This window comes from Echeneis naucrates, chromosome 2, assembly GCF_900963305.1.
Source record: "Echeneis naucrates chromosome 2, fEcheNa1.1, whole genome shotgun sequence".
Taxonomy (NCBI): domain Eukaryota; kingdom Metazoa; phylum Chordata; class Actinopteri; order Carangiformes; family Echeneidae; genus Echeneis; species Echeneis naucrates.
The window spans coordinates 8,230,880-8,255,663 of record NC_042512.1 but is presented as its reverse complement, the minus strand read 5'-3'; the positions used below and the strand labels follow the sequence as shown (position 1 = coordinate 8,255,663).

The following is a 24,784-nucleotide window of genomic DNA, read 5'->3' as shown; positions in this document are numbered from 1 at the left end:
GGTCTGAGTTAGATTCTAAGAATCTAATGGGAAATGGGTAAAGGAAGGAACAACTTCTGAAATCACCAACTCTACCCCAACTAATAGCACTTACTGCTCTCAGAACACAAGTCTGTGCTTCAGTTGGGGATGACAAATTAATACAAATTAATACATTACACAACTAATCCTGCTAACTAATTTTTCCTCAATATTCCAACCAGGACAACCCCAAAGAGAAGATGTTGTTGAATCATCAATGTCTCTGATTGAAATGATCAGAGTTAGATTCTAAGAAGAAATGTCTCCCAAACCTCCCGTTGTGTTTGTCAGTCAGCACTGCCCCAACAAGTAGCACTTACTGAAATCAACAGTCAAGTTAGTGCTCAAGTTAAGGTAACATTTGTGACTTTCAAATTACTTTCTTAACCCTCACCCCCCATATCATTGATAGCAGTTGCGGTTGGGGTGATTGACGGAGAAGGAATGGCACTGCTCATCATTTTTGTCCAAATTCCAACCAGGACAACCCCAAAGAGAAGCACTTATGCACAAAGACTTCATCAGTGTCTCTGATTGGAGTGATCCGGGTTAAATAGCTCACACATGATCTCCCCCAAAGAGTCTTGCAGCCACTTCCCTGTTGTGTCTGAATGAAACCACTCCCACCTGTCTACTTTGTTGAGACGGTTTCAATGGTTCATATCAGGAACAGACAACGATCCTCTTAAATTCATGAGGTCCTTTAGCATATGGTGAGACAGCAGCTAACTGTGGTGATTGGTTATTAGGGGAGTGTTGCTGCAGCTGATCTGACCAAATCTGTTCAAAATGGGAATCTTTGCTTTTTTTTTGTTTTTTTTTTTTTGTTTTCCAACCAATTCCAACCAAAACTAGAGATTCGAATTTGTGTTATTCATTGACACAGCACCAACAAAGAGCATGTACTACTTTCTGAACACACGTCTGTGCTTCAGTTCAGGGAAAGTTGATGACAAATTCAGCTGCTTTAAGAAATTTATCAAAACTGGTTTTAACTTTTAACTCCATCCAGGACAACCCCAAAGAGAAGCACTTGTACAAAAGGACGTCATCAGTCTTTCTAATTGAAATGATCAGTGATGCATTCTAAGAGGTTTTTGTCAGTCAGCACTGCCCCAACAAGTAGCACTTACTGAATTCAACAGCCAAGTCAGTGCTCAAGTTAAGGTAACATTTGTGACTTTCAAATTACTTTCTTAACCCCCACCACCCAAAAATTGATAGAACCTCATCTGCTTGTGATTGGCTTTTGAAATCACCAACATTACCCCAACTAATAGCACTTACTGCTCTCAGAATACAAGTCTGTGCTTCAGTTCGGGAAATGTTCGTGACAAATTCGGGAATTTAGCTGTTTTAAAGAAATCTATCAAAACTTTAATTCCATCCAAGACAACCCCAAAGAGAAGCACTTATGCACAAAGACTTCATCAATACCTCTGATTGGAGTGATCCGAGTTAGATCTGAAGAAAACATGACTCCAAGAATTAATGTTGTTTTTGTGAATTAACCCTGAAAGGGGAAAAGAGAGCAAAGAGAATAGAAGTCAGATTGAGCTCAAATTTTTACCTCACATGATCTCCTCCAAAGAGTCTTTGCAGCCACTTCTTTGTTGTGTTGCAGTTCCAATGGGCTCCCTTTCGGGCTTTCGCCCATCTTATACCTGAATGAAACCACTCCCACAGCTCCCCGTCTGCTTAGTTTGGGCGGTTTCAATGGTCTTGGTAATGGTTTGTAATGAAGAACACATTTAGTCCATCAGGAACAGACAACAATCCTCTTAAATTCATGAGGACCGTTAGCATATGGTGAGAGGACAGCTAACTCTGGTGATTTATGTTGCTGCAGCTGATCTGAACAAATCTTTTCAAAATGGCCATCTTTGTTGTTGTTTTTATTCCAACCAAAACTTTTTTCCACCAAATTGTTAAATAAACTCTCTGTCCTGGTTAATCCTTGGACGGAATGAAAAACATTGGAAATCACAAACTCTGCCCCAACTAATAGCACTTACTGCTCTGAAAACACAAGTCTGTTCTTCAGTTGCAGAAATGTTGATGACAAATTCATAGATTTAGCTGATCTCAAGAAATCATTAAAAACGGGTCAAATTTCCACCAGAGCAACCTCAAAGAATTAGAATTAGAATTAGAATGTTTTTATTGCCATAATACACAACGTATAACAAACTTTAGACAACTCTGTGGTACAAAATATAATTATAAAATAAGAAAGATAAAAGATGAAGTAAAAAATAAAATGTATGAATATATTTACAAAAGAAGCCAGTAAGAATATATGTACAGTTGAGAATTAGAATGACTGTAGATAACGGTGGAAATAAATAAAAAAGTACAAAAACAAAAAGTAGCTATTCCTGAATTTAACAGTTAAGGTAACATAAGGTAAGAAGAAAGAAAGGACACATTGACAGAACCACTGTGCTTCATACCAGGACACAGCAGCGTGAATCATGAATCATCATGAATCATGTTCGGGAAATGTTTATGACAAATTCATGACTTTGGCTGATTTAAAAAAAATAAATATAAATAAATAAAACATTTTGTCCAAATTGCAAACAGGACAACCCCAAAGAGAAACACTCATGCAGAAAGGAATCAACAGTGTCTCTGACTGATGTGATCTGAGTTAGAAGACATTGATTCTTTACTCCTTTATTGTCTTTGTCAGTTAACGCTGCCCCAACAAGCAGCATTTACTGAATCCAAGTGAATCAAGTCAACAAACACGTTGGATAATTAATTGTGACTCTGGACTTTTTTCCAGTTTGTTGAATAAATGTGTTGTCCTCCTTCAGTAGGAAGTTTCTGTGGTCTTGGTAACGGTTTGAAGAACAGAATGATCAGACAACGATCCTCTTAAATTCATGAGGACCGTTAGCATATGATGAGAGGACTGTTAACTGCAGTGATTAGGGATCAGGGTTGTGTTGTTGTAGCTGATCTCAAGAAATCTATTTAAAATAGCAAATCATCTTTTTTTTTTTACTGAATTTCTGAGCAGGACAATCCCAAAGAGAAGCATTTATGGAGAAAGTTAACAAGCAGCTGTGCTGTGTTAGAAACACCAAACATGTCCAGAAAAGACAGACTGTTCTGTGTATTTCCCTGAAGAGTTGCCAGACTGTGTTCACACTTTGATTACTGGCCATCACAGTTCACAATCCTGGATTTTAGTACCTGTGGTTTATCCTTTAGAAGACTATCTTTTTTAATTAATGAGAGATAAAAAGCTATTTAGGAAAGGTCAAGGTGCCAAACAAACCAACATTTTCTATGGACGGAGTGGCAATATTTCAACATGTCAAAGGAATTTTGGTCTTCGGGTTCGGGTGGTCAAAAGTAGACCAAAGTAGACCAAATCAACTTTGTCCTGAGTCCTGCAGCAAGGAGCAACACACCTTGCTGCAGTGGAGGTTAAAGATTCTGTTTCTGTCAGAAGTGGGATTTGAACCCACGCCTCCAGGGGAGACTGCGACCTGAACGCAGCGCCTTAGACCGCTCGGCCATTCTGACTCTGAAACAAGTTGATCCACAGAAAGAGGACATGACCTGACTGTGTGTCACATAAATGTATGAGTCATGATACTGAGGTTGTGTCCTGTTTGGGGGTCACCACAGAGGAGGAGCTAGTGAGGACAGGCAGCATTATCAATGTCCTCATCTCATCCAGAAGGTTTCATCAGACAGATAATTGATTTAGCTGTCAGGCTCCAGTGTCATGGGAGACGTCGGTAGATCATAAGCCATTAAAAAAAAAAATCCAGTTTGATGACGATTGGAAATGTCTGTTTATTGTTTATCACTTGTTAGGATCCCCGTTAGCTGTCACTGAGGCAGCAGCTACTCTTCCTGGGGTCCAAATGAAAATGCACATCTGCAGTCAAACAGGTTCAGGTAGATGCAGAGTCCTACATTAAAACAAACCACTTTACCATCAACCTCAACTGCAGTATACACATTACACTTCCATTACCAGATCCTCTGCATATAGATGAATGTTGCAGTGCTGCTGTGGCTTAGCTGGTCAAAGCACCTGTCTTGTAAGAGTCATGACGGTCAGCTATTTATGTTGGAATATTTTAAGATCCTCTGTACATTTCTGTACATCAGAGTGGTGCTGTGGCTTAGTTGGTCAAAGCGCCTGTCTAGTAAACAGGAGATCCTGGGTTCAAATCCCAGCAGCACCTATTTTAAGGTTGTTGAGATAAACTCATGTAACTTCTTCTGCAGGAGTTCCATTAAAACTCTCTGACCAATCAGTTAACTGCAGAGTCTTCATGTCTCCCTTTGGAACATCCTGACGTTTTGTGGAAGAGATTAAACCAAACCAGATACTATCCAACAAAAACAGCTGAGGACAGTGCTGTGGACTTGAGCCGGTAACAGGCCATCATCCTTTCAGTTAACAGCCAAACGCGCTGACCAATCGCCCCACAGAGACATGATGTTGTTGTACTTTTTAACCTGCTCATACAATTTTATAGAAAGTTTATGGTCCTTAACTTATCAGATACAACAATAACACAAAGTTACAATGATCAGTCCAGGGACACTTCTGTGCGTCTTTGTGCGCATGCGCTCAACCATTTGAAGCAAACATGAACGAGAGTGTGACGTATTCATCTGTGTAGCTTTGGAGATCAATGAAAGACAGGAAATGCCTTTGATGCCTTTCAATTACTATTGTAATGATGTCATCTTCACATATAACAAACTTTGGATAGTGAACAGCTAGCTGTTGCTAAAAAGCCACTAGCAGAGGATGGTTTCGATCCATCGACCTCTGGGTTATGGGCCCAGCACGCTTCCGCTGCGCCACTCTGCTCATAGCTAGCTGAGGTGCAGCATATAAACTCGAATCCCATCTCTGAAGTACATGTATATACAGAGGATCTGGTAATGGAAGTGTAATGTGTATACTGCAGCTGAGGTTGATGGTAAAGTGGTTTGTTTTAATGTAGGAGTGCAGCGTTTGGATGCTCCAATCAGTCTGAGAAGGGTTTCCACATGTATGGATTCCCCAAGAACCATGAGGGCTGGAAAACGTGGTGTGTGTGATTGTGTGCGTGTGTGTACAGATACAAATGCTAATAAAGATAAGTATATGTACCGCAAAGGGCCTCTGATATAATACAGAGATTGTCAATTGAGATTGAGGTAGTGATTTAATCATTTTACTCCTGGAGATACTTTCACTATATATAATCACACTGTGCACATGCAAATAAAGATCAGTATATGCATCACGGTACCACTTTGGGTTCGTTTAGAGAACATGTGTGGATGGGTGGGGAATTAGCTCAAATGGTAGAGTGCTCGCTTAGCATGAGAGGTAGTGGGATCGATGCCCACATTCTCCACAAGACTTCAGCTCTTTGTTGGAGATACAGCAACAAGTGAACTAAACACAGCAGGTCTCTGGGTGGGCTTTAGAGGCCTTTGGTAAACAGAAGCAGGACTGTTGTTGTGTTTGGAGCTTTGACTGTTTCCTGAACACATCATAAACTTAAACAGCTGCTCTCCTGCTCACATGTTCTTCACACCATCACAATATATTGATGGTGGGTTGTTGATTTTTATCATTATGCTGCGTTTCAACTCCTTGACGCTTTGAGCTGCAGAAAAAACAAGAGCAGTCGCACCATACGAGCATTTCAAAATAAAAGCCAATTTAGATTATTTTATTTGTATCTTTGCTGGTCCATGATTATGATGCATATAATGATCTTCATTTGCACGTGCACAGCGTGATTATATATATTTTTATCTTGGCAGGTGACCAATTGTCTGCTAGTTCACAATGTCAACACAATGTGCTGTGTGTAAATAATGAGGTTCATCAAAACAAAGTCAAAACCAGAGCTCAGGCTGTTGGTACACAAACAAAGAAAGGCATACTTGTGGATTCACAAGATTATATCATAATACTCATTATATCAGCTAAAAATATTAATAACCACCTTCATTGTGGGACTTTGGAGAAGTGGAGAAATAAAATAATCTAAATTGGCTTTTATTTTGAAATGCTTGTATGGTTACTTTTCTTGTTCTTTCTGCAGCTCAGATGGAAAGCTGTGTCCAAATGTTTGGAGCGGAGAATGGCAAAAAGATGTCCTTTTTCTTTGGGGACAAAGGTATTTTGGTCAACTTTTGACCGCCCACACTTTTAAAAGACTAAAATTCCTTTCACATCTGCATGAACACATACTCATGCCTGCAGGGTTCCATGGTGTAATGGTTAGAACTCTGGACTCTGAATCTAGCGATCCGAGTTCAAGTCTCGGTGGAACCTGAGTCTTACCAATGGAACACTGAGAGTCCTGAGAGAGAAACTGCCACTCTGTCCTTTGAAAATGGAAACAACCTCCTTTTGTCCACTCTACACATATGACTGCATGCAAATTGTCGGATGAAGCCTCCTCTCTGCTTTATCTTCAGCAAGAAAATGTAAAATAAAATTAATTTTAGAAGTGAGCTGAAAGAAAATGAGCAATTCTGAAAACAAGTTCAGGAAGTTTTGCATTCACCACTCGAGAGTTTTGAAATGAGAAATCTGATTTTATCCCCATTTATATTCATAACTGTAAACTATGATCTCTTAAAGTTAAATGTAAAATCAATCGAAGAGTACATCCAAACTTATACGTTGACTCGGGTAGTAATTTCTTCTCATGCTGTTTCTCCTTTGCTACTGCAGCTGTTACATTTTTGGCGAAACATACTCATCCTCTCCATGGGCCTGCTTTAAGACCTCCAACTCCACTGGGTTGAAATAACTGGATCTCCATTGATGATGGCTTTTTATAGAGGTTGTGCATGTGTGCAACTCAACGTGAACATGAACCAACTAAGATCAGCTGTTCTGGAACTGGATACTCAGATTTTCAAAGAGAAATTGGCAGCACTGATGCTGAGCTGCTTAAAGTGTCTGTCTTATAAACAGGACATCCTGCATCCAAACCCCAGCAGTGCTTCACTCTCAGTGGAGTTCCTGCTCATCACCTCAACTAAGCAGAAAGTCACCTCTGCAGTTGTTCTCTGAAACGTCTGTATCTGTATCGTAGAAGAAGTAAACATTTTACATTTTCTTGCAAAAGAAAAAAAAACACAGAGCACACATTCACCATATAAGAAGTTGACACGGTTTGGCTCCATCAATGACATCCCTCGACACTGGAACCTCGAGCCAGCGCCTTTGATAAAGATCAGCTAACAGTCCTGTGGTTCCATGGTGTAATGGTTAGCACTCTGGACTTTGAATCCAGTGATCCGAGTTAACAGTAACTCCACTCCAACCAAAACAGTGATCCAACCCTGAGCAGAGAGGAGGCTTCATGAAACAGTTTGTCTTTTCACCTGCTGCAGTAGCTCAGAGCCTCTGTGGTTCAGTAAAGGTCCAAAGGGGATGTAGCTCAGTGGTAGAGTGCATGCTTTGCATGTATGAGGCCCCGGGTTCAATCCCTGGCATCTCCAGCGTTGATAATGAAGGAGGGAAATGTCACAGGCTCCAGTGGAGCGGTAATCAGCAGGATCAGAGTGTTGGAGAGCAGAACTCTTTCCTGTGCTTCAGATACACTCTTTGGTTCTGAGCTGTTCATTAATAATCAATGACTGATCAATAATCTTCTCAGCTGCTCTGAATGGTGACAGTGGGGCAGCCTTTGTGTTTACATCTGAATCACGTGATTTTGGAAATTCTTTGAAGCAGCTTCAAAGGAGGAGTTTCATTCTGTGAGTACTGTGACATCATCAGGTGACGTATCAAAGGCAGCACCTCTTCAGACTCACATCACAATAAGTTTTGTGTCTTATTTGGCTCCATTTGGTGGAAGCTGTGAATCGCAGGATTCAGGGGGAATACATCCATACATACATCTTCACTGAAATAATGACACCTGTGAGAAAGCTCAAAGCTGTGTCCAAAGGTTTGGAAGAGTGAATGGCAGAAAGATGTCTTTGAAGCCATTTGGACACACAACCAGTCAGCGTGCAGCATTCAACCTCACAATATTTCATGTGGTTGTGGTTGAAAGACGAGGCAGAATATTGGAAATGTAACTTTGGGTCTAAAAAAAACTGCTTATCACCCAACGTGGGGCTCGAACCCACGACCCTGAGATTAAGAGTCTCATGCTCTACCGACTGAGCTAGCCGGGCTGCTAGAAATGCAAAACATCCTCCAAAAAAATCGCCAAAAATCATTTCAAAATAAAAGCCGGTTTAGATAATTTTATTTGTATCTTTAGCTCAGATGTAGCAAAGCGCAACAATGCTGTCGATAAGGATCTTTCCCATTTGGGTTACTTGAAGTGATGGTGGCCACTGATGCAACACTCCGTTTATAACAGTTTTACATCTAATGAAATACTTCACTGCAAAAATGACACACATATGACATTATGGGAAATCTCAAAACTGTGTACAAATGTTTGGAGGAGAAAATGGAAGAAAGATGTGTTTGACAGCCTTTTGGACACACAACCAGTCAGCGTGACCCATCCAACCTCACAATATTTCATGGTGTGGTTGAAAGAGGAGGGAGAAAATTGGAAATGTAGGTCAAAGAAACCTGAGCTTGCACCACACTCAGGTACCACCTCAGATGCCGAAACCCGGGATTGAACCAGGGACCTTTAGATCTTCAGTCTAACGCGCTCCCAACTGAGCTATTTCGGCTGGCTGACCCCACTAATGCAGGATGTTCTGTTCACCTTCCACTTCTCCAAAGTCCCACAGTGAAGGCTTCAAATGCACATCTCTCACAGTGTTATCATGCCAAGAGAAAGAACTGACTGATTCTGACAACGGGACATCACCATGGCCCAGTGACCACGTGGCCTAATGGACAAGGCGTCTGACTTCGGATCAGAAGACTGAGGGTTGGAGTCCCTTCGTGTTTGGGAAGTTATGTATTACAGGTTATACCATATTTAATGGTTCTGGTGAAACCAAAAAAGGGGCATTGCAACTGCCGTAACATCAACATGTAGTGGCAGTGATCAGCAAGTTGATCAATGTAGAATGTAGTTTGTTATTTGCATCACTGCCTCAGCAGAGGTGGGTTTTGTGGGTTTATGTTCTTTTCATTTAGACCCCATACAGGCTGTTAATGATTACTTTAATGAAAACAGACAGCAAACCTCACACAGCTCCATAGTGTATCCTATTGACAGAAAGACAAATGATGGGCTCGTCCGGGATTTTGTAAGTCACACAGTGAAGGCTTCAAATGCACATCTCTCACAGTGTTATCATGCCAAGAGAAAGAACTGACTGATTCTGACAATGAGACATCACTAAGGCCCAGTGACCACGTGGCCTAATGGACAAGGCGTCTGACTTCGGATCAGAAGACTGAGGGTTGGAGTCCCTTCGTGTTTGGGAAGTTATGTATTACAGGTTATACCATATTTAATGGTTCTGGTGAAACCAAAAAAGGGGCATTGCAACTGCCGTAACATCAACATGTAGTGGCAGTGATCAGCAAGTTGATCAATGTAGAATGTAGTTTGTTATTTGCATCACTGCCTCAGCAGAGGTGGGTTTTGGGCCCAGCACTCTTCCACTGCTCCACTGCTGCTTCACACTCAGCTGTGAACCGATCCAATGAGTGCTGTCGTTCTCAGGCTGATGGTGCCGAAAGGAGCACATCATCTGCAAAATCCTCCAGATACTGACCTGGAACCCCTCCTCACCACGGCTCTAAAAATAATTTTAATAAGAGTTTGGTCTAGACCTGCTCTATATGTACTTGACGTAACAAGAGGTCCCCAGTTCAAATTTGGGTGTCCCCTGCCAAACCTGCTTGTTTTCATACGCAAGCATGAACTCTGTTTGTCTGTGATGTTTCTCATTTCAGCCCACCTGGTGTTGGTATCGTCTTTCACTGGCTTCTATAACTTTTGTTCACAGGGAGACGAAAAATGCCCGAATTAGTTGATTAGTTTTCATTGACAAGAACCAAACTGGCAGTGGTGGTTAATGTTAGCTTTGATAGGACAGTGTCAGTTACACAGTGCGCAGCAGTCAGCTGTGTATGAGGCAGCTGAGCTGCAGACCAGTCAGGGGGCATCACCTGCCTGGTGAACACATGGCACCAGGATCCACTGTGTCAAGTCAAAGTCAAAAGTAGACCAAGACCTAGAAGAACACACCTTACAGCAGTAGATGTGAAAGAAAAACAGTTCCTGTCAGAGGGGGACAACTTTTAGTCTCCATCTGATGTTCTTTTCATTTAGACCCCATACAAGCTGTTAATGATTACTTTAATGAAAACAGACAGCAAACCTCACACAGCTCCATAGTGTATCCTATTGACAGAAAGACAAATGATGGGCTCGTCCGGGATTTTGTGAGTCAGGTATGTTTTGTTCATTTATGTTTAAGCTTCAGTCTCCTTATGCTTAGTTGACCTTTCTTAAATAGGGCCTATAATTGTCAATTTTTTAGAGTTATATTTCCTAATGATGTACATTTTTATTTCTTTTGACACTGTTTCTTTTAATAAAAAGAAAAAAATAATATCCTTTCATACCTCTGTCCTTTTCTGTTTGATCCCCAAAAGTGCTCATTAGTTTAAAATATAGAAAACCTAAAGTAGGATTTGATTCCATAACAGCAGGACAAAGTGTGTCATTAATCTTCTGGATTCTACAGACTGAGTTCATGTTCTGATAGATTTATTTTACAGCTGTAGTAACAATAAATCTCCAGCAGGTGGAAGTATTGCTGCTCAGATGTCATGTACACTGTGGGACACACAATACTCACAGAGGACTTCATTGTGCTGCAGTGAGATGTATAAAAAGCTCCAGTTCTACAGTCAGAAGATGTCCAGTCTGAAGGTGGATGAGTTCTGACTGCAGAAGAAAGTTTCAGAGCGTCTTCCAATGGCTGATTATTGATCTGTGATCAGGTTATGAGCTATAAACACTGATCATCTTCATTACAAACCAATTCCAAACAATATGTAAACTCCATGTCTGAATAGAGGTGGATGTGTGAACGTGTGTTAAAATCAGAGAGAATTTACACTCATTCAACTCAAATCCAGGAACATCCCAAACATGACTATTAGTCCTGTCTGAGAGTTTCCTCCACTGACAGCAAACATACTGTATATCCATACTGATCACTGTGATCAGGTTTGAATCATCTCTGTGAGAATCCCACATGAAGCTGTCAGTCCTGCTGGATACACACACATCCCACTGAACACATTTTACCTCACTATCATATGAAGAAATATCACAAACCAGATGAACTTCTCAATGTGATGATCAGAGAGCCTTTAGATTTCATCATCATATGATAGAAACATCCAAACAGCTCCATCTGCTGGTTCTGCTCTGTTTTATGAATGTGTCCCAAACTGCACACACGGTCCGTGTATTTTAGGATGCTCTCTGCCTTCCTCTGTGTGGATCACTACGCAAACCAATTCCTATGTAAAAATCACTGTTTTGTGAAGTCTCAGTACAAAAGTAGAAAATAGTCTCCTGCTGATTCACGGTCACACAGCTGATAGGCGGACGAGCCGACTTCCGGTCCTCTGAGGTGGAGAGAAGTAGATACTGAGGAGATAGAACTTCACAACTCTGACAGAGAAGCTGGTGTTGTGTCTTTAAACTGGAAAAGTGAGATAACACCTGTTATGTGATTCTTCATACTTGTCTACGTCATAGAAGTCATGTAAACCAGAGAGTGTTCAAAGAACTGAGGTTCTCCTAACTCCTCATTATTAACTAAAGCTGTGCCCCGTGTGAGGCTCGAACTCACGACCTTCAGATTATGAGACTGACGCGCTGCCTACTGCGCCAACGAGGCCTGACTGACTAAAAGACCTCAGACCTGTCAGGAGCACCCCGCACAACACGGGCTGAACCAGCCACACACCGGGCAGGCCGGTACATGATGCACAGCACAGAAGTGCAAAGCTCTGGAATAAATCCAGGCTGTTTGAATCAACACATGATGATTAACACACATCCATGTTAAAAATGACAATCTTTTTACAAAGTGAAAACATAACCCCCCCCCCGAAAACATTTTGTATTTTGAAGTATTCCTTTCTAGAAGGGTGACCTGACTTTGAGATTAATGCTTTAAAATGCAGGCACTGGATGTTTAAAAGGAAACTTTTATTTACAAATGAACAGCGAGCTTGTACTCGGGTGATTTGCGTTTGATAGATTAACATCTGACTGTATCCTCATCTAACTTCCTCTACAGAAGTTCCATTAAAAAGACACAACACTCTCTTTGACCAATCAGTTAACTGCACAGTCTTCATGTCTCCCTTTGGAACAGCCTGACGGAAGAGGTGAAACCAAACCAGATACTATCCAACAAAACCAGCTGAGTACAGTGCTGTGGACTTGAACCGGGAACAGACAGTGAAACAGGCTGAATGATTTCACAACCAATGCAGATAAAGGTCTGCAAATGCAAATCTCACACAGAGCAATGTAGAACACTGTTTATGATCTGCATCTTTGCTTTCTTCTGTTCACACAGTAACTTGGAATATGAAAGACCATATTTTATATATTAATATATATATTATATATTAATGTTTAACATTCGTTTTTACTGTGTGCTGCAAAAATTTACCAAATAATGGAAAAATAAAAAACCATTATCAATATAATTATCCTTAACAAGCAAGTGGAAAGTTCAGAATCATTATGATACAGTCTGACTGATAAAGCTCAATTAACTTCAATATGTTCATTTCACCGTTTTATACATTTTCATGTATTTTTTTTTTACAATGTGAAAACATAAAAAAAAGTTTGTATTTTGAAGTATTCCTTTCTTCATTTCTTTATCAAGAATGATCTGACTTTGAGTTTAATGCTTTAGAATGGGGGCACTGAATGTTTAAAAGGCAATTTTTTTTACAAATGAGCTACGAGCTTGTACTCGTGTGATTTGTGTTTGATAGATTTGCGTCTGACTGGATCATCTAACTTCCTCTACTGAAGTCCCATTAAAAGGACACAGCAGTCTCTCTGCACAGTCTTCATGTCTCCCTTTGGAGCAGCCTGAAGTTTTGTGGAAGAGGTAAACCAACAAAAACAGCAGAGTACAGCTGTGGACTGAAACAGGCTGAATGATAAAGGTTGTGTATGTCAGCTGCTTCCTTGTTGCTAAAGTCACGTGTCCCCCGGCCCCTCCCCCCTGTGTTCTGGCCCAGTGGGCGTGTCCTCTCTCCTAATGAGGCACACCTGTCCTGCATTTCCCGCCAATCAGCCCACATAGATTCACTCCTCGGACTTCTCTTCAATGCCGGAGTATCCTGCCTCTTCTTATTGGTATCGCGTCTCTCGTTCACTGTTTTTATTTGTGTTTTATTATTATTATTATTATTATTATTATTATTATTATTATTATTATTATTATTATTATCGGGTCTTTTCTCTGTTTCCGTTCAGGTTCTCCGGTGTCTCTCAGTCAGCCTCTCTCTTGGTTCCCTGTTTGTTCAGTCTCGCCTTTTTTTCTCTCTCTCTGTTGTTACTTTGTTAGTTTTTCAGAAAGTCGAGCTCAGTCTGTGTTTCCTCTTTTTGTTGGACTTTTGTATCCCTACCGGACTATTTCTGTTGGGCTCGGTTTTACCGGATCTGTTTCTCCATCGGGGTCCTATTTTAGTGACCCGTAACACCTCGCTGACTAACAGCAGCAGTACAACAACAAACCAAAAACAGGTTGGAGCGGTTTTAATGTTTCATACTTTGGACTCTGAAGTTATGAGGGTGTAACTTTTCCTCAGATCAAACAGACACCAGGACTGATGAGGGAGAACAAGCAGCTTCTTCTCTTCACATGAAGCTGGAAAGTGTCAGAAAGTCTCCCTGAAGTGAGTTCAGCAGGTGAGAATCTGTAAATGTGTGAACAGGATCACTGTGATCACATTGTGTTGTTTCACTGTTTGACTGGACAGCAGAACTTTTCTGGATGCTGATTGGCTGCTTTCAGATGCGTAAATACAGTATATTAATAGTTTCTCTTGGATTTGAAAGACAATGATTTGAGGATAGGCTGTATTTTTATTCCCATTAATAGCATCAATAGAGCACTGATCTTGTGAGTTGAGTTCCCCCCCGCCGCCTATTTCCTCATAGTTTAACACCACAGGGTGTGCAAGTTTAATGACAGAACTGGTCTGACGGATCAGATAATGCGTTGACGTGTTGTCTTTGTCCTCTTTTTTTTTTTTTTCCCCCTCCAAAAAGATCAACATCAATCATCACAGACACTAACAGACTACTTGTCTTCATTGGAATTGTGTGATTTATCAGAAACACAGTATTGGGATTTGAATGATAAAACGTAGTATTTTCACCAAAATAATCCACTTTCTGTCAATACAGTTGTGCTGGCTTTGAAAACAAATACAACTTATGTAATGTTATGTAATAGTAAAGTCTGAAAAGCTAAACCAGTGTCAAACTATTGAAGGCTATGGGAAAATAACTGTACATTGACTAAGCAGCAGCTACCTATCTTTGTTATTTATGGTTCTGACAGGCGTCAACAATAGTGAACATTAATCTGGATAATTTACACTGAAGCTAAATAGACTCCAGATAACTATTAGCTAGCTAATAGTGTGTGTGTGGGTGTGTGTTTGGTTTTTTTTTTTTTTTTTTCATTTCTCCAGCATAAAATGGTGCTCAGTCATTAGAGACTGGAGGATTAGTTTTTATATATATATATAATTTTTTTTTTAATTTATTTATTTTTTTTATATATTGTCTCAGAATATAAAGTACAATTTCACTTTAAAAGTCTGAAGACTTTTAGTTAGTGGAGGAAAAGAACACCAAATTAAATACAAAAATTGTGTGTGTGTGTCGATTGCGTTGGTCAGAAGCCTGGAAGTGTTTGAAAACATTGCGGCTACGGACGATGTTTCAACTTTTTCGGGTGTTGAAAGACATTTTAGACCTTGCAGAGTATGTGAAAGCAGGACCTGCTGACCCAGAGCAACTGAAACCAGTTTTTATTTTTTGAAAGGTTTTTAAATGGTCCCAAAAATTTATCTGAAGTGACACAAAAGATTTTTTTTTTTTTTTTTTTTTTGAATTTCATTGAACTGGTGTGCTGTTTCTGTTGAGAAATGACAGAACCAACACGCCAGAACTGGTCTGAAATCTTGGATGAACTTGGCTCACTGACTCCAACACATCCTACAGTCAGATACTACCATCTAGTGGACAGAGAAGTGCAATCAGATCTGAGATACATTTCTCTGAAACTTGCATATCAGACTTATTTGTATATTGAGTTACAAATATTTAAGGTGCATCCTAAACATCAGATAAGAGAACCACCTCTGTTCTGGGGTTCCCTGACAAAGGTCAGACTGGTTTAGATGTAGGCTTGTAATGATTTTTTTTTTTTTTTTTGACTTGTAAGTTGTAGGCCTTTAAATGTTACAAAATGTCAATATTTATCTGATGCAATTTAAAAATTGTGAGTATGATGCAATTTTAAAGAATTGATTGTTGGTATAAACATTAATCTTGAAGGTCGTTTGTGACTGGGTGCTCGTGAACGCTCCATCATTCCGACCAGCATGCATTGCTCTCTCTTGGCCGGAGAGCGCTGGGGCTGGGAAGGTTGCGCACACGGCGCCAATGCAACACACACTCCTATACATACACCCTTGTTGCTGCTGCACCCGAAATAGTACAGGATGGCATGCTTCAGAGGGTCAGGTGACCGTGGACCACTGCATTAATGTTGAATGGACTAATATATTAATTCTGGTTTAGGGATATATGGCAACAGCTGTATGGAGGGCGATTAGTGCCAATGTCATTTGTCTATCATTTATTGCTGAATTTATGTTTTTGTGTTACTAATTGGACCTGAGGACACTTTGTTAAATGGTTTGCCCAGGGGAGGGGCTAAGGGTATTTTAAGGGGGAGTTCTGCCCATTTAGCAGTGGTTGTTTTTATTGTCTTCTTCTGTTCAGCACTGTAAATATATTTTTCACTTTGTCACTGTGGTCTGGTGTGAATAAAAACACCGCACTGAAGTTTTGTTGTCTGAGCCATCATTAGTACCTCTTCAAAAATGAACCCGTGACAGTGAAGCCTTCTTCTTGAACTTGTAATAGTTATTGTAGAAACTACGCTGATTTTTATTTCAGTCAGCTTCTGTTAAGTTTGTTGGTGGCACAAGTTAGTGGCAGAATTGCTGATTATGCGTCCTGTGATGTATCTCCTGTTGTAATGAAGCTTTTTGTTGTGTGTGTGTGAAGGTGGAGGCTCAGCTATGAATCAGTGTGAGGACAGAGAGGAGGGAGCCCCTCCCTCTAAAACCACTCTGTGTGGGGAACATGAGAGTCAGACCAAAGCTCAGAGGTGAGATGAGGATCTCTAACTGTCCGTCTGTCAGAGCTCAGCACTCAGATCACTGCTGCATCATTATTCACTCTCAATGTCACTTACTTTTTTTTTTTTTTTTTTTTTGCTGCTATTTTGTTAGTTTGTTTTAGTAGGGAACTCAACCAGCATGTGGAGCAAATTTTTATTTGTTTTGGACTTTAAAACTAAATTCCTTTGCAGATTTTTTTTTTTTAAATCATCCTAAAATACTAATTACAAAATAGTGTTTTGTATTTAAAATAGATGTATTAGAAATGTTGCCCATCTCTCAGTTGCATGTTCTGTCCACTGTGGAGGAGGAAGAGTCTGATTGAAGCTCTGTTCCCCCAAAAAACAACGAGACAAAATGAGGGGACACAGTGAAGTGAGGTACTTCCTGTTCTCCCCCTCAACAGTTTGACTCAATGTGATGATGAGCTGGATAATACACATGAAACCTATAATGAAACCAACAAACCTGACCGGGACTTTATTTTTCTGTGTGTGTTGGTGTGTGACAGAGATTCTGGTCTGTCAGTTTCCCTCTTAGACTGACTCCGTCCAGAAGATGGACTGTGTGTTTGGATTTACTTAGTATTTTTGGGTGTGTAGCTTTGGAGCAAACCGTTTGTCCTGTTTCTTCTTTGTCCTCTGTCAGTCAGAAAGTGTTTCCCTCTCAGACTGACTCTGTCCTGAAGATGATGGACTGTGATGAGGAAGAGGAGGCCAGACCAGAGTCTCCAGGATCAATCTGTCTGTCTCTGAAGTCTGACTATTCCAAAGATTTACCTCCAGACTTCAGTCATGGAGCTGGACCCTCAGATACAAAGTAAGAGACTGTGAAGATGAGAATAATCTGTTCCTAGATTAATATTAATGATCCTGAATCATTAGTGCAGATGCAGAAAGACATTGAGATGGAAATTCTGGGTTTTATCACCAGAAACTACTGATGTTTTTTTTTTTTTTTTCTGTCCAAATATGTTAGTCAGATCATGTCAGTGATAAAGAAATGTTTTCACAGAGACAGGAAGAGGAAAAGACATGTCTCTGAAGAGGAGCAGCCGTCCCACTGTGCTCAGTGTCAGGACGTCCTGAAGGATCCAGTCTCTACCAGCTGTGGACACTGGGTCTGCAGACAGTGCTGCACCTCACACTGGGACCAGTCTGCTTCTTCAGGAGACTCCTCCTGTCCCCAGTGTGGACAAAGATCCAGAACCAGACCAGGTCTACAGAGTGAGACTGAACTTCTGACTGACGTCTTTAGTTTTCCATCAGATCCTCAGACTCTCTGTCTTCAGTGTGACGTTGTCTCTTCTCTGTCAGCAGATCGTGTTCTACAGGAGGTTTTAGATCAACATAAGATCAGTCTGAGGTCCAGATGTCAACATGTGACTGAAGGAACAGGAACAGGAAGTGGAACCCTCCTCAACAGGATCTACACTGAGCTCTACATCACAGAGGGACAGAGTGAAGAGGTTAATACCCAACATGAGGTGAGGCAGCTGGAGACAACTTCTAAGAAGAAGACCCTCCATGATGCTCCAATCAAATGTCACCACATCTTTAGAGTCTCACCTGACCAGCAGAGTCCCATCAGACTGGTTCTGACCAGCGGCGTCGCTGGAGTTGGAAAAACTTTCTCTGTGCAGAAGTTCAGTCTGGACTGGGCAGAGGGCTTGGAGAACCAGGATGTCAGTCTGCTGGTTCTGCTTTCATTCAGGGAGCTGAACCTGATCAGAGATCAGCAGTACAGTCTTCTCAGGCTGCTTCATGTTTTCCATCCAACATTACAGAAGGTCACAGCAGAGCAGCTGGCTGCCTGTAAAGTTCTGTTCATCCTGGACGGCCTGGATGAAAGCAGACTTTCACTGGACTTCACCAACAGGGAGGTCGTGTCTGACGTCACACAGGAGTCATCGGTCCACCTGCTGCTGACAAACCTCATCCAGGGGAATCTGCTTCCCTCGGCTCTGGTCTGGATCACTTCCAGACCTGCAGCAGCCAGTCAGATCCCTCCTTCATGTGTTGACAGGCTAACAGAAGTCCGAGGCTTCACTGACGCCCAGCAGGAGGAGTACTTCAGGAGGAGGTCCAGGGATGAAGAGCTGTCCAACAGAATCATCTCACACATCAAGAAGTCCAAGAGCCTTCACATCATGTGTCAAGTCCCAGTTTTCTGCTGGATCATCGCTACAGTTCTGGAGCACATGTTGACTACAGACCAACAAGGAGAGCTGCCCCAGACCATGACTGACCTGTACTCACACTTCCTGCTGGTCCAGACCAGGAGGAAGAGGATCAAGTACCATGAGGGACATGAGACAAGTCCACAAGAGCTGATGGAGGCTGACAGGGATGTTCTTCTGAAGCTGGGGAGGCTGGCGTTTGAGCATCTGGAGAAAGGGAACATCATGTTCTACCAAGAAGACCTGGAGCAGTGTGGCCTTGATGTCACAGAGGCCTCGGTGTACTCAGGACTCTGTACTGAGATCTTCAAAACAGAGAGTGTGATCTTCCAGAAAACAGTCTACTGCTTTGTTCATCTGAGTGTTCAGGAGTTTCTGGCTGCAGTCTACATGTTCCACTGTCACACCAACAGGAACAAGGAGGTCCTGAAGAACTTTCTGGGAAAAAAACACCAAGATTCAGCCCTGGAGGACTTTCTGATGGCAGTCCTGGAGAAATCCCTCAGAAGTAAAACTGGTCACCTGGACCTGTTTGTCCGCTTCCTTCATGGTCTCTCTCTGCAGTCCAACCAGAGACTCTTAGGAGGTCTGCTGGGTCAGACAGAAACCAAACCAGAGACCATCCAGAGAGCCATCAACAACCTGAAGAAGATGAACAGTTGTTATATCTCTCCTGACAGAAGCATCAACATCTTCCACTGTCTGATGGAGCTGAAGGATCACTCAGTTTATCAGGAGATCCAGGAGTTCCTGAAGTCAGAGACCAGATCGGATAAGAAACTCACCCTGATCCACTGCTCAGGTCTGGCCTACATGCTACAGATGTCAGAAGATGTTCTGGATGAGTTTGACCTGAGGAAGTACAACACATCAGAGGAGGGACAACGGAGACTGATCCCAGCTGTGAGGAACTGCAGGAAGGCTCGGTGAGTCCACTCTCATTCTCATCCATCCTTCTCAAGGTTACTGAAGACGTTTTTAAATCAAATCTGATTCAGATGGTGTTTCACTGTCAGCTGTTTGTCGTCAGATGATTCAAATGCTGCCAGAGATAAATATTCACTTAGTTATGATTCGAATGGAAATACTTAAGGCTGATGAAATCAGCAGCTATCAGTGACATCTTCACCAGCTTCACTGTTCACTGAGCTCAACTCAGAGAAAATAAAAACCATAGACAGTCAAATGTTTTCAGGTCAACGTGGACTCATGGTCCCTTAGAGGACAAAGACCTGGATCAGGTCCCTGACAGACTGGGGACCTGATGGAAGACCAACTGACGTTTTGTGTCTTCACCTGAAAAATTATTAAAACTGATAGTATGAGAGGAGCGATTAAAGTCTGAGTCTTTAGTCTTCAAACCCTCCAGATGAGTATGTAGTGTCCTGCCACAGTTACTTGTTGAATAATGTCATCACAGACTTATAGATTGTGGACTCTCAGAGACTGAGTATGACGTTGTGGCCTCAGCTCTAAAGTCCAACCCCTCCCATCTGAGAGACCTGGACCTGAGTCAGAACCACATAGAGGATTCAGGACTGAAGCTGGTGTGTGCTGGACTGGAGAGTCCAAACTGTGGACTGGAGACTCTGAGGTCAGTTCACTGACTGGACCTGCTGTAGTTTGAGTGTTGTGTTGTTGTTTGGATGAATTGTGTAGAGACATGATGGTGACCCAAAATAACACAAAGATCATTGAGGACATTTCTGATTGTTTTCAATGATTTTATTTTATTTATTTTTTTATTTTTTTATTTATTTTTTGGGTTCTTCAGGTTGAAGAACTGCAGTTTGTCAGAGATCAGCTGTTCTTCTCTGGTCTCAGCTCTGAAGTCCAACCCCTCCCATCTCAGAGAACTGGACCTGAGTTGGAACGACCTGCAGGATTCAGGACTGAAGGATCTGTGTGGTTTTCTGAAGAGTCCTCACTGTAGACTGGAAACTCTGAGGTCAGACTCATGTTTTATTTCTGCTCTCAGATTAATATGATGTTACAGTTGTGGTGACTCAGACCTGCAGACAGGTTTATATTTGAGGAAAAATCAGATTTTAAAATTCAAACTGTTAAATAACTGTGTAACCACTGACCCAAAAGCAGTTAGATGAATGTACTTTCCCCCCTTCCCCTTCACTTGGGGTAAGGACTCGTTCCCTATCCAGAGTACACAGTTCACAGGTTTCCTGGTAAGAACCATGGCCTCTGATTTTAGAGTTGCTGATTGTCATCCCAGCTGCTTCACACTTGGCTGCGTACTGATCCAGTGAGTGCCGGAGGTCAGACAAACTCGCCCACAGCTACGCCTCGATATTCTGTCCATGAAAATCACAAATAGGCGCTGTCCCAGACTTCCATGCAATGTTGAAGAGGCGTGTCAACCACGACAGCCCCTCAACACCCAGAGCCTTCAGCATTTCCAGACGGATCTCATCAGTCACCGGGGCTTTGCCGCTGTGGAGTTGTTAAATTTTATGAAGAGTTTGGTCTAGACCTACTCTATATGTAAAGTTCCTAGATGTAACTTTGTTATGATTTGGCGCTATACAAATAAAACTGATGTGATTTAACTACCTCAGTGACCACCTCCCGGGAAATCGACGCTGATTCTCCATCATCCTCCAGTTCTGCCTCCACCACGGAGGATGTGCAAGTTGGGTGCTCGTCCACCAGGGAAAACTCCAGTGTGCGCGTGTTGCATTCCCCTCTGTCATTAATGATGAGTTTGAGATAGAAATAAAGTTTGGCTGACTCTGCTGTTTGGTTATTTCTGATGTGTTACAATCACAATGTTGACAGTTTGAGTCAGTTCAGGTTCTTTACAGTGTTGTTTCATTTTCTCATTAAATCTTGTCTCTGTTTGTATTTGACTGTTGTGAAGCTGCTTCCTGTTAGTTCAGCTGTCTGACTTTCATTTTCTAAACTTCTACTTTCTAAACCTTCAGCTCTGAACAGATGATGAAACATTGAACGCTTTCAAGCAGGAACTTTGTGTCCTAAAGTCACATCTTTTATTCTTCACTCAGGTTGGAGAACTGCAGTTTGTCAGAGATCAGCTGTTCTTCTCTGGTCTCAGCTCTGAAGTCCAACCCCTCCCATCTCAGAGAACTGCACCTGAGTCTGAACGACCTGCAGGATTCAGGACTGAAGGATCTGTGTGGTTTTCTAAAGAGTCCTCACTGTAGACTGGAGACTCTGAGGTCAGACTCATGTTTTATTTCTGCTCTCAGATTAATATGATGTTACAGTTGTGGTGACTCGGACCTGCAGGCAAGTTTATACCGTGTTTTGCAGACCATAAGGCGCAATATCAATGAACAGGTCTATTTTCATACATAAGGCGCACCGGGTCATAATTCGCATGATAAAACATATATAAAGTGAAACAAAACAGCTAAGTCAAACTTGCACTACATAATTAGTTACTAACGTTATCTGACACTGCAACCCATATCCAACCAAGGACCAATGTTAATACATCCCTGTGTTAGTTGGGAATGCTCTGACAATCCATCAAGCGTGCCAAAGTTGCACCAAAACATTTTGACAGATTGATGAAGTGTACCACATAAAATTGATTGAAGGTCAGAAAGCATAACAAGAATTCATACATGAGCCACACTGCTGATTTTTGAGAAAAATTTAAGGATTTTAAATGCGCCTTATAATGCAAAAAAAGTCTGTATTTATGAGGGAAAAACCTCTTCAGGTTTTAACATTTAAACTGTTTAATGGATGACTTAGGAAAAATGACGAATTAATTTAAAAATGACATTGGAATTGCCTTGTTTTTCAATCTTGTATTTTTAAAGGGGACATATTTTCATGAAAGTTAATATGCAGATTTTAGTCTGTTCCATTTTATTCATTTGTGTGTAATTTAATTAAAATGTCCAACCCACGTGGGTTTATAAGACATGTATTTAATCATACAGTGGCTGTTGTTAACAACATTAACTCTCATATATATTTGCATATAAACATGACCACCACAAAAACATTATCATCCTTTTCTCAAGTAATATTGTTCCATAATATCTGAAACAAAACAAATAACCAAACAAAAGATTTTGCCATCTTTCCTCAGCCTTGGAAATAAAATCAGCTACCACGTGAGTCTCTTTGCTGAAAAGGAACTCATGTTTCTCAGAATAATCCAAATCAAAGAAATCAACATAAATATAAACCATTTTACCAACAAAAACACCTCTGAGGTGTTTGTAGGCAGAATAATAAATCAAAAAATGGATCTGACTTTCTACTTCATCCAGTTTGCATAGTGAACAAATCCGGTCTTCCTCAGGTGTGGCATTAAAGCTCCCTGTTTCTGGGACTAATGGAAGTGTTCCTGAACACAACTGTCCAGAATGATCTTTGTCAAATGTCATGTGTTTGTCCAACGTCAGGCCGACACATTTATACTGATCAGTGTAGGACAGCATTACTGTCCCAAGATTAACAACATTCAACTTCTCACACTTGATTTTTGGCCTAAAATGCTCCACTTGTGTTTTGTCTTGGTTTTCCATTAGTCTCCACTTCCAGCACCGTTTTGGAACAATGTTCAGCATAATGTGAACATTTTTTCTTTCTTAGCCAACAGAATGACATCATCCACATGTAACATGGCTCTATTGGTTCATTTTGGGATATTTCAGTCATAATGCCAGTTTAGTTTGAATATCAATCAGATTGTCAGAACTAATGCTTTCATTTTCCAAGGAACCTTCCCACCTGGTCCATTATTAGAATAATATTGTTTACATTAACCACTGACCCCAAAGCAGTTACATGAATGTACATGAGCAACACACTGCAGCAGTGGAAATAAGGTGGCTCCAAACATACCTAATGTAAACATCACCACCTCAGGAAAACATCCATTTTGCTGTGATTGTGTAGCAAAGCTTTAGTCCAATCAGCTGCAGTGGTTTGGTTCCACACTAAGATAAGGATTGGCTCTAAGGGCTGGTCTGCTGGGGGAGCAGTTGCCCCGTTGCCCTCCTCTCTCTGCTGCAGGAAACATGTTTGCTCCGTCTGCCTCGCTGATCTCCCAGCTATGTTAAATATCAGTCTCAGGATTCTATGGACTGATATCCTGTCCCATCCCTGTAATTACATAAAGATGACATAGATCAGAATAGATTCTGCATATTTAAGTATGATTTCCACATTCAACTTTTCATGTTTCCTTAAATATATCGTTAATGATGAGTTTGATTTTCTGATGAAACGTCGAATGCTTTCAAGCAGGAACTTTGTCTCCTAAAGTCACATCTTTTATTCTTTACTCAGATTGAAGAACTGCAGTTTGTCAGAGATCAGCTGTTCTTCTCTGGTCTCAGCTCTGAAGTCCAACCCCTCCCATCTCAGAAAACTGGACTTGAGTCTGAACAACCTGAAGGATTCAGGACTGAAGGATCTGTGTGGTTTTCTGGAGAGTCCTCACTGTAGACTGGAGACTCTGAGGTCAGACTCATGTTTTATTTCTGCTCTCAGATTAATATGATGTTACAGTTGTGGTGACTCTGACCTGCAGACAGGTTTCTATTTATGAGGGAAAATCCTCTTCAGGTTTTAGACATTTAACTGTTAAATGGTTGAAAGTAACTTTTGATAACTGATTTTTATTAATTTGAAAATGAAATTTTAATTTCACACTTCATATTCACAATGTTGACAGTTTGAGTCAGTTCAGGTTCTTTACAGTGTTTAATTTTCTCATTAAATCTTTTCACTGTTTGTATTTGACTGTTGTGAAGCTGCTTCCTGTTGGTTCAGCTGTTTGACTTTCATTTTCTAAACTTCTACTTTCTAAACCTTCAGCTCTGAACAGATGATGAAACATTGAAATCTTTCAAGCAGGATTTTTGTCTCCTAAAGTCACATCTTTATTCTTTACTCAGGTTGGAGAACTGCAGTTTGTCAGAGATCAGCTGTTCTTCTCTGGTCTCAGCTCTGAAGTCCAACCCCTCCCATCTCAGAGAACTGGACCTGAGTCACAACGACCTGCAGGATTCAGGACTGAAGGATCTGTGTGGTTTTCTGAAGAGTCCTCACTGCAGACTGGAGACTCTGAGGTCAGACTCATGTTTTATTTCTGCTCTCAGATTAATATGATGTTACAGTTGTGGTGACTCTGACCTGCAGACGGTTTTATATTTATGAAAGAAAAT

The 24,784-nt window shown here is 41.1% G+C and overlaps 1 protein-coding gene, 1 long non-coding RNA gene and 8 other non-coding genes across 11 annotated transcripts; 5 read left to right on the top strand and 5 right to left on the bottom strand.

The window, feature by feature from the left end:
- Positions 1-3,478: 3,478 nt before the first annotated feature.
- On the bottom strand, positions 3,479-3,561 carry trnal-cag (transfer RNA leucine (anticodon CAG)). The gene has a single exon. It is a non-coding gene; the product is annotated as a tRNA-Leu (tRNA).
- A 600-nt stretch (positions 3,562-4,161) lies between these two features.
- On the top strand, positions 4,162-4,235 carry trnat-agu (transfer RNA threonine (anticodon AGU)). Its single transcript has one exon. It is a non-coding gene; the product is annotated as a tRNA-Thr (tRNA).
- Positions 4,236-4,801: 566 nt separating this feature from the next.
- trnam-cau (transfer RNA methionine (anticodon CAU)) lies at positions 4,802-4,873 on the bottom strand. The gene has a single exon. It is a non-coding gene; the product is annotated as a tRNA-Met (tRNA).
- Positions 4,874-6,268: 1,395 nt separating this feature from the next.
- trnaq-cug (transfer RNA glutamine (anticodon CUG)) lies at positions 6,269-6,340 on the top strand. Its single transcript has one exon. It is a non-coding gene; the product is annotated as a tRNA-Gln (tRNA).
- A 1,109-nt stretch (positions 6,341-7,449) lies between these two features.
- trnaa-ugc (transfer RNA alanine (anticodon UGC)) lies at positions 7,450-7,521 on the top strand. The gene has a single exon. It is a non-coding gene; the product is annotated as a tRNA-Ala (tRNA).
- A 611-nt stretch (positions 7,522-8,132) lies between these two features.
- Positions 8,133-8,205, bottom strand: trnak-cuu (transfer RNA lysine (anticodon CUU)). The gene has a single exon. It is a non-coding gene; the product is annotated as a tRNA-Lys (tRNA).
- A 446-nt stretch (positions 8,206-8,651) lies between these two features.
- trnaf-gaa (transfer RNA phenylalanine (anticodon GAA)) lies at positions 8,652-8,724 on the bottom strand. Its single transcript has one exon. It is a non-coding gene; the product is annotated as a tRNA-Phe (tRNA).
- A 3,077-nt stretch (positions 8,725-11,801) lies between these two features.
- Positions 11,802-11,874, bottom strand: trnam-cau (transfer RNA methionine (anticodon CAU)). Its single transcript has one exon. It is a non-coding gene; the product is annotated as a tRNA-Met (tRNA).
- A 2,029-nt stretch (positions 11,875-13,903) lies between these two features.
- Positions 13,904-17,509, top strand: LOC115055992 (uncharacterized). Of its 2 annotated transcripts, none has more exons than XR_003841748.1 (3): positions 13,904-13,919; positions 17,084-17,254; positions 17,450-17,509. It is a non-coding gene; the product is annotated as an uncharacterized LOC115055992 (long non-coding RNA). The 2 variants fall into 2 exon arrangements; XR_003841747.1 differs by lacking the exon at positions 13,904-13,919 and adding an exon at positions 16,408-16,422.
- Positions 17,510-19,094: 1,585 nt separating this feature from the next.
- LOC115057572 (ribonuclease inhibitor-like) lies at positions 19,095-24,072 on the top strand (the record flags this gene model as incomplete). Its single annotated transcript, XM_029524733.1, has 6 exons — positions 19,095-19,122; positions 19,486-19,540; positions 20,035-20,208; positions 20,389-20,562; positions 21,635-21,808; positions 23,904-24,072. Coding segments are annotated over exons 1-6 (774 nt in total), but the record flags the coding sequence as incomplete, so codon positions are not given.
- Positions 24,073-24,784: the final 712 nt, after the last annotated feature.